This window comes from Zonotrichia albicollis, chromosome 6 (assembly GCF_047830755.1).
Source record: "Zonotrichia albicollis isolate bZonAlb1 chromosome 6, bZonAlb1.hap1, whole genome shotgun sequence".
NCBI lineage: Eukaryota > Metazoa > Chordata > Aves > Passeriformes > Passerellidae > Zonotrichia > Zonotrichia albicollis.
Window position 1 is genome coordinate 18914768 of NC_133824.1, and position 8912 is coordinate 18923679.

The window sequence follows — 8912 nt, forward strand, 5'->3', positions numbered from 1 at the left end:
GCCGCCCGGGGCGGGGCCGGGGGAGGGCGGTCCCGGCAGCGCCGCTCCCGCCTCCGCTCGGCCTGGGCCCGGCGCGGGGCCGCTGGCGGGCGGGGGAGCGCCATGGCGCTGGGCTCGGCGTGGAAGCAGATGTCGTGGCTGTACTACCAGTACCTGCTGGTCACCGCGCTCTACATGCTGGAGCCCTGGGAGCGCACCGTCTTCAGTATCCTTCTGCCGGCCGGGCCTGGCGGGGCGGGTGTGAGTGCGGGGCCGGGGCTGCCCCGCTCCCTGTCGCGCTGTGTCCGGCGGCGGCTCCGGGGCTGCCCCGAGGCCGCCGGGCGGGTGTGGCGGCTCCGCCGGCCCTGCGCGGAGCTCGGGGAGGGCCAGGGCCGGGGTCGTGCTGAGAGCGCTGCCGCCGGCGGGGCTTGCTGGGGGCAGCGGAGAGTCGGGCCGGGAGGGGAGCGGGGCCGGGCCGGGGGCAGCCGGCCTGAGGCGCCGAGCGCGGCCAGAGCCCGCGGCGGCCGGAGGAGCGGCAGCCTCCGCCTGGGACCGAGGCTTGACCTCTCCTTGCTAGCGGGGACTCAGCTCCTCGCCGTAACAAACTAACATCCTGCCCGGGCTGGGAGTAAACCTCGCTGGGAATAAACCGGCATGTTTCACGTGCTGTGTCCGGGCGTCGGGCAGCCCAGTCGGTTTCTTTCTCCGGCATAAATTTATATCTTTGGACTTACGGTAGTTGTGGCTTTTGCACTGTAATCCCGACCTTTCTGTTAAGGATAAGTGTCTTTAATGATTTCTTTTGTATTTTGCCTAGAGGAAAGTAAATGTGCACGCTGCAAAACCTTGCAAACCTAGGCTTTCATGCTGCTTTGTCACATGGCTTTTATTACATGGCTGTTTAATTCTCGAGCTGATAAGTTTGCTTGGCTGTTTTAGAGTGGAAGAACTTGACAGATACTCATGTAAAGGCGTCTCTATAAAGACTGTTTATAGGTTTGCTCCTTTACCTGGCCCTTTCGTACAGGCAGTGCATTTTCTTAAGTATTGCTGTGGCATCACAAGTGTTTTTCTCTTTTTTTTTGATCTTGACTTAAAATGATGTCTCAATATGAATGAGCATGAGCTATCTCCAGTTAATGCTGAGTGGTAGAGAGAGAAATTAATTAAAACATTAACATAGAGAAGGGTATAAGTAGTAGCAAGAAGCTGCTTTTGCTGAGATTCTGCTTAGTTTTGTAAAGAAACTCACATTTCTTATGTAAAAGTGGTTGCCCAAGTTACAGCAGTGTGATCAGTCTTTTTTTTCCTGTCTCTAGTCAGTAGAAATGGCGATTACTGGAAAAGAGAAGTAGTATGTTTTATAGACTTACTATGCACAATTGTGCAGGTAGGGGCTCTTATGTTGTATTCTATGTTAACGTACCTTCTTCCTTTTATGCCATGCCTGTATCCCTGAGAAAATCTAATTTTTGTTTTCCTTGCAATTATATTAGTCTTGAGTACTTTATTTTCATTTTTACCTTGTGCGAAATAGTTAAGTAAATGAAAGCGTGTGCATGTTTACTTTCGTAAGATGTTCATATTGTAATTTCCACAACAGGTACAAATGTAAAGAGTGGCACAAGCATCACTTCTGATGTCAGATCAGCAAAAATGTTTTTTGTCCCCAAGCTGGATGCTTTGGCTGTAGGTGGGTCATGTCTGCTGGTGCTGTACGGATGCAGTGAGGGCACAGTGGCCTTGGGAACTGATGGTGCGTGGCTGTGCTACAGTATCAGAAGCGAGCACTGATATGGAAATGTGGATTTATGACCTGACCTTCATTTTAGTATCTCAGTGTATAATCCTCTGGGACTATAAATACACCAAGCAGCTCCAGTAGGTGCACCTCATAGCTCTGCTGTGCCGCGGGCGAGTCGGGCGTGGAGCGCTTGTTACGCCTGTGCTGTGCAGACTTGGTCTCATAGAGCACAGAGCACGCACAGCTCCTCGGGTTTCACCTGTGGAAACTGAGTGCTGCTGTCTGGCCTTATCATGCTTGTTAATCTCCAGTGTGTTTTACAGTGTTTGGGGCTAAGTTTACTGAATCTCTGCAGGTAGTTGGATGAAATCAATGGCTTTTTTTATTCATTTTGTGTTGCCTTGTCAAGGCAACAGAGGCTAGACAGAGTCAAAGAATAAAGTAGATATTTGTTAAAAGACCTCAATGGATACACCTTGGGCAGTACAAGAGCCCAGCCAGGGCTACACCCAAGATGAACCCAAAATGGCCACAAAAGGGACAACCATTCAAAAGAGAGGTCTCTCACTTTTATAAGTTTTGCTCCATTAGCATATTGGAGTTAATTGTTCAGTTATAGCTTTAGTTTATGAAGTCCCATCCTTCTTGTTTTTGTCTCTTTAGTCCACATTGTTTATGCTCTTGGGCCTGAAATTTGGATCAGTTGTCCTTGATCCCAGGCTAGAAAAGGAATTGTTTTGTCTAGCTACTCTGTGAAGAGAGCTTACCATCCCTTGATATGAAGCTCAGAACTACACACAAAAGCAGTGCAGAATCTAAAAAATACAAAACCTAAAACCTAAGGCATTTTCCCCCCCTTTCTTTTTTTGGGGAGGCTTTCCTGTCTCTTGTGATGCCAAAATTTGTTTAGATAAAGCTTCAAAAGCCCTGGAGGTTCTCTGAAGTCCAACTGTACATGCACTTTATAAGCTATTGTCTCAGTTCTCTATATACGTTTTACAAACGCTCCCTGTTATGAGTTCAGCTAATAAAGTGGTTATCTGCAGATTTTTTAGCAGATAGCTTCACATGAAGTTTATTTTGCAGCACAACCTCCTATAGTAAAGCACTAATGAGTGTGTTTATTTAAGTACACACCTTGCCTCAAAACTATGCTGATGCTCTGAGGCATTGTGAGTGAAGTAGTTAGAAAGCATCTTATGCTGTCTGCTTAAAAAGGCAGTCGTCCACAAATAAGAATGCTGTTGCTCTTATTTATAAAGCTGCTGAGATAATTGTAGTTTTGTTTTCTTTTTTATTTTTATGGTGGTTGATTTTTTTCTGCTTGGCTGAATGGGGCTGGCTTCTGCAAGACTTGCTCAACATCTGAGAAGATCAATGTGAAAATGTGTGTTTTCTCAGTGCCTATTTTCTGCTCTCCATCACACTTCCCATGCTCTCATATGTCCTCCTGTGTCACTGACAAGGCAGTGGGGAACTTGCAAGGCATCCTTTGCAGTTCAGCTGATTGCTTCTCCTGGCATTCGGGTTTTCAGTGTTCAGTAGGTTCTTCTGTGGCTTATAATAGCTGAATACAGTTGATTGTGTCTGTTTCAGAAACATAATGTTAGAAGAGAGTAACAACAAAAGTTTTAATGCTGTAGTTTGTGATGTCTTCTGTGGTTTCTGTTTCAAAAGCTTTTTTCCTCAACTGTGGTTCAGATTCCATGCTAGTTTCCATTGTTGGAATGGCACTGTACACAGGCTATGTGTTCATGCCTCAGCACATCATGGCAATATTGCACTACTTTGAAATTGTGCAGTGATGAAGAACATGTTTTCAAGAAGTAACCGGGCTTTGAAATCTGGTCTACAAAGAAGAACGAACCTCTCAGTTTTACCAAGATTTCTACTGATGTCCGAAAGACACAATTATGACTCTGAAGACTAGGAAATGAGATGTGTAGAGCAGGGACATGAGATGTCCCCTGTGTTGTGTTCATTCCCTTTAATTATACAAGATATGCCCTTGTATAGTAGTTTTGTCTACTTTAACATTGTGATTGTACTTTGATATCAGTATTTTCTTAACTTTGTGACAGTTTCAATATTGCACTGTGAAAGCTTTTCTTAATTGTACTTTTGAGTAAATCTTAATTGCCTTCTATTTTTAATCAGAAAGTCATCTTATTAAATGGGGCTTAAAGCTTTTGCTATTGTATGGTATGTATTTGCCTGGATATTTCTATTAATGCGTTTTGTAAGAAAATACATCTAGATTCATATTAGAGACATGGATATATTCGTCTAATCCTATTTACAAAAGCTAGTTTGTATGACTGAACTCAGGTGTACTGTTCGCTGTCCAAACTTTGTTCAACAGTATATTTGTGCATATCACCTAAATTTGGAATTAGCAGTTATTTCAAGTTTCTGTATTCTATCTGTGGGAAGAGGGAGGGGGAGATGAGGCATTGAAGCAGAGTGAAGACTGCATTCATTATGTTTTTTGGTAGTGCTGTGGTTCTGGACTCGGTGTGGGTGGGGGGGAAATGGACTTTTCTTTACTGGCATTGGCCCACATATGGCTTTGGGATAGCACTTTAAACCAACTGTTTTTCTAGCTACCAATTCACTTTTACAGGATGCTTTATTATGTTCCAGTGGCTTTGGTTTCTGCTGGTTTTCACTCAGCAGTGTAACTACGTCTAGGTTTTCAAGGGGTTTTCTATTGCTGCTAGTGTTCCAAACATGTTTTCGCTACAAACGACCAAAACATAGGGATTTTCAAGGGACTTGAGTTACAACTACAGCAATAAGTAGCTGAATACTTGGCTGAAGTCCTGTCTTTTTTTTTAATAGGGATTTTTTTCAGTTTTGTATTCTGAAATGTAAGAGGGTAACAACTTAACTTTGCTAAGTGGACAATTTTTTTGTTGTTGTTTAAAAAATAAAAGTTAAAAAGCAGAGCTTTGATGCAAAACTTTCTTGGAGAAGTTAATCTGTTTCCGAGTGCTTGCTTTTCTTAGAACTTCCCAAAAGTGACACTTGACCAAAGAACTGTGATTTTAATGGCCCAATAATCAGTACTGTTACATCTTTTATGCAACATCTGTTGATATCAGAAATTGTAGATTTACAGTATCTATAGGGATATTGTCTTTCAGATTATTTCATTTTCTCAAACGTGTACTCGTGAGAAGAGAGTGTTTTTCCCTGTATTTAAAAACTTCATATGTATTTGATTAAAAACCCTGCTGTTGTTTTGGGAACTAAAAACAGTGAGCCTTAAACTTCTTAGGTGAACCTGAGATTTCCTGAAGTTGGTAGGAGTCTCCCTCTAATTCAGTGCTTTCACTTCTTAATAACTGGCCAACAAAACATGGATAGGTTTCTGGGATCGTGTTTTTTTGTTATTTTTTGTGGTGTTTTATTGTGGTTTTATTTAAATGTATCCAGAGTTGTATGTGCACATTAGAAGTGTATATGTGGAGATATTGATAAGTTAATGTACTTGTTTTGAACTAACATAGCATAAATCCAGTCTCTCTGTGAATTAAATCAATACTTGATTGTGATGTTTCTTTGCAAACTACTACCATGGTTGATAACCTCTTTTCCAGCAGTAGATAATGTTATTTGTATGAGGGTGAGAAAATACCTTCTGTGTGGTGGCATTAGGAATGTTAAGCATGATTTTTTAATTGTAAAATGTTTTTTAAAAGGCCTTTGGTATAATGACTTTTATTAGCTGCTTTTTGTTGAGAAAAAAAAAGAGTAACCATAATTTTCCACTTACTTGTCTTATGTTGGTTTGATTGATTCCATACTTAAATTCAATTTGCTAATTTGAGTACAGCCTTTTTCAGTATTTCTTTTAGTATAAATCAAGAATCTATTAGTCTTGGACAGTTCTTTTTAGATTCTGAATACTTTATTAAAGATGGAGTAATTTCATTAATAAAATATTATGTGTTTGCTGAAGTTTAAATTTCTAGAAGAAAGTTTTTGCAGTGTGTCCTTTTGTTTAGGTTGAGCTAGTAAAGAAACAGTTCAGCTGGTGATAATTACAAAACAGATTTCTTTTTTAAAGTAGGAGTATTGGTAGGGATTTCATTAATCATTACATTTGAATAATAATAAATAAATCAGAAGACTACCAAGTTGTTTTCCCACTGCAGTCTGCCGTATTGTCATGTCAGCTGTCATATCCTTTATGGTAGAACCATAAGCTTTTTTTTTTTTTTTTTTTTTGGTGCAAGCTGGAGTTCAAAGACAGTTTAAATATCATTTGGAGGCAGCTGGTCAATCATGCTTTTGTTTAAACATGTTGATAAAAATTGAGGCATTAGTAATTTAGGTAAAATTGGAAAAAAACCAATTGTGAGAAATGAGAAAAAAAAGTTACCTGAGAGACATGCAATTGGTGGTCTGTTAATCTTTTAATAGTAATAGCTCTTGGGGTTTAGATTGCATCATTAGAAATAAGCATTTAAAAATGCATTAGGTGTGTCATATGGCAGAACTGATAATTCCAGTTATCAGTTAGCTGCAGACTGAGCCGGGGTGACTCGCTGTGCTGGAGGCCCTGGGGCTCCCAGAGCCGGCTCTGCAGAGGCTCCTTGGCTGCCTCCAGGGCTGGCTACTCTACCATTATTTATTAAAAACCTTTGCAAAGGAGCCGCTCTAACCAAAACAGGCATTGCATTGCAGAATGTCAGGCTGGAGTCAGAAACAGATCCAGGACCTGTGTAGTGTATGTATGGCTTGAATCAGTTACATCTTTTTATATATATGCACAAACTCTCTTTTATCAGTATGTGTGTGTGTGTATATATATGTAAATACTGTTTATTTCTTGTCAAAAATTATTACGTAGCAATTAGTTTGGAGACAGTGAGAGGCAGTGGAGTTTCTTTTCTGGTTTCTTCCCTATGAAGGAAAACACCGGAGAATCCTAAAGTGAGACTTTCTTTACAAAATTTTGTAAGAAATATATTTTGTCTATCCATCAATATTAAAAAGAAGTAGGCGTGAAAGGAGCATAGCACTGCAAAGGGGAATCTTGGGTGATAGATGGGCTTTGTGTAACTGCAGACTGGTGTGATGTGAAGCATTGCCTTGTTCTATTCAGGTGAAGAAATGAAGTGTGCATTATAAATGCTGAAGAAGGGATACTTGCTGTTGACTAACAACAAATAAAGGTTATATTGAGGTGAAGAGTCACAACTTGAAGAGAATTGGGTACCTTAGGCTGTGCACAAAGGTGTGGACAGAGGACATGCTGCTTTGGTAAAATACCAGAGCTGTGGACTCTGGAATTGGCACCCTAATAAAGCTTTTCTGTGCCAGAAATTCTTTGCACCTTCTTGTTTGCTTGTGTCTTCTACAACTGCTATTGTAGGAAGACAGTTTTTTCCCACTTGCTGGCATGTTATCTTGTTACCGGTGTGGTGCTTTTGTCTTTTTTTTTTTTTTTCAGACAAAAGGAAGCTGAAACCTTTATGCATTGTTTTTCTGTTTGATCTGCTAGGTCAGCCTTCAACAGTAGTCATCACTGAGCACAATAGCTGCTGTCTTTTCTGCCTTTTGTTTGTGTAGTGATGAGTTAAGAAGAAAATCTGGCATCATAGCCCAGAGCTGGATCTGCCCTGTCCTTGTAATGGAGAGAGATGAATGTCTAAGTCTGATCTAGATTCCAATGTAGGATTTGGGCAGAAATCCCGCTGCTTTTCATAACCTTCAGTGCATCACCACATCAATCTATCTTAACTAGCACTGCATGAGGGAACACAAAGAAGTTATGAAGGTATGAACAAGCCTTTCTGAGAGTTTAGCTGGATAAGAGTTGAACAGGTCTTGATGTAAACCTTAGTGATCCAATTTCTGAAGTAAAAGATCTATCACATAATTGGAACTGATCAAACTGTTGATCACTTATTGTATGATGTATCTGGTGTTTATTTATGCCCGTATCTGCAGGTGGAATTGTCTCAGCATGTCTTGCATTTTGTGTTCTCCGCAATTTGAGATGGAGAGCAGGTTTTACAATGACAAGAAGATGCGCTATATAACCCCTATGTGAAGATGCACTATACAACCCCTATATAAAAGAACTTCTTTGGGGAAAAAATTTGTCATGGCAATGGTATTATTTGTCTTTTCTGTGAAATTTGTTTTTGTCTACTGAGGCAGAAAAATCATGTAGCTATGATCACACTGCAATTTAAACCAAACATCTTCTGGCCAAGGTTTATGTTCCTTTCTTGCCTCTGTAGCGATTGGCTGTTGTCCTCTCTTCCAAGAAAATATTCAAGATGTTCTTACTGCACATACTTCAAAAAGGAAGAAACAAATGCCTCAGAACACATATCTCTGTGTTGCTATTAAATACACAGAGATAAGGTTGTGAAATTCTGGAAAATGTCTTTGAATAATATTCTTGCTGCAATAATAGGACTATCTTGTTAGCTCATCTGAGGAGTGATCCACAGGCATGCATGCACTCTGAAGTGGAATACCTAGCTGAGACTACTGGCTAGTGCTAGACTGCTCACAGCTTATTATTTTGCTCATGTTATGTTACCAGCTCAAAATAAGCATTTTTGAGAGAAAGCCTCCTGTGCCACATCCCAGGATCCAAGAAGTTTATATACTTAGGTAATACTTCCTGAATTTTAATAAGAATTAGCAAATAGTTCCCAAACTCAGGATAGAATTAGTAGATGATTTTTTTGTTAGACTTGTTTTCAAAAAAATCTTCAAAACCCATCCTGTGTTGTAGAGTATTACAGTAGGTTGGACAAAAAAGTAGTGCTCAGCTCAGTGTGACCGAGGATAAAATGTACAGTCTGTTTGTCTTAGACCACAAAGAGGGACTGTTGAACTCTTGATTTTTTAATCAAATGGAAAGGTTGACTTCACTGGAAGGGGATCAAGGGACTATCTGTACCCAGAGAATAAGTGACAACTTCTGTGGACTGTGAGGCTTTCTGGGTCAGGACGCTGCAGGGTCTGCCTGCACAATGTGATGGTGCCTAATGCTGAGACCAGAAGTGCCCTGCAGAAGGACTTGTGCCACTTCTTTACATTTCCTTGAAAAGAGAGTTATATTAAGCTATACTTACATTGAAAAAAGTTCAAGTGTTTGTGAGGAATGATGAAGAACTGGAAGTAAAGTATGGCAGCTGTGGTCTCTGCTTTGTGCTGT

The 8912-nt window shown here is 40.8% G+C and overlaps 1 protein-coding gene across 1 annotated transcript; it reads left to right on the forward strand.

Annotated features, from left to right (window-relative positions):
• SPTSSA (serine palmitoyltransferase small subunit A) lies at positions 1-4671 on the forward strand. The gene is made up of 2 exons (XM_005479845.2): positions 1-205; positions 3425-4671. Exons 1-2 carry the CDS (start codon positions 103-105, stop codon positions 3526-3528), a joined length of 207 nt encoding a protein of 68 aa, XP_005479902.1. The 5' UTR covers positions 1-102; the 3' UTR covers positions 3529-4671.
• The last annotated feature ends 4241 nt before the right edge of the window (positions 4672-8912 follow it).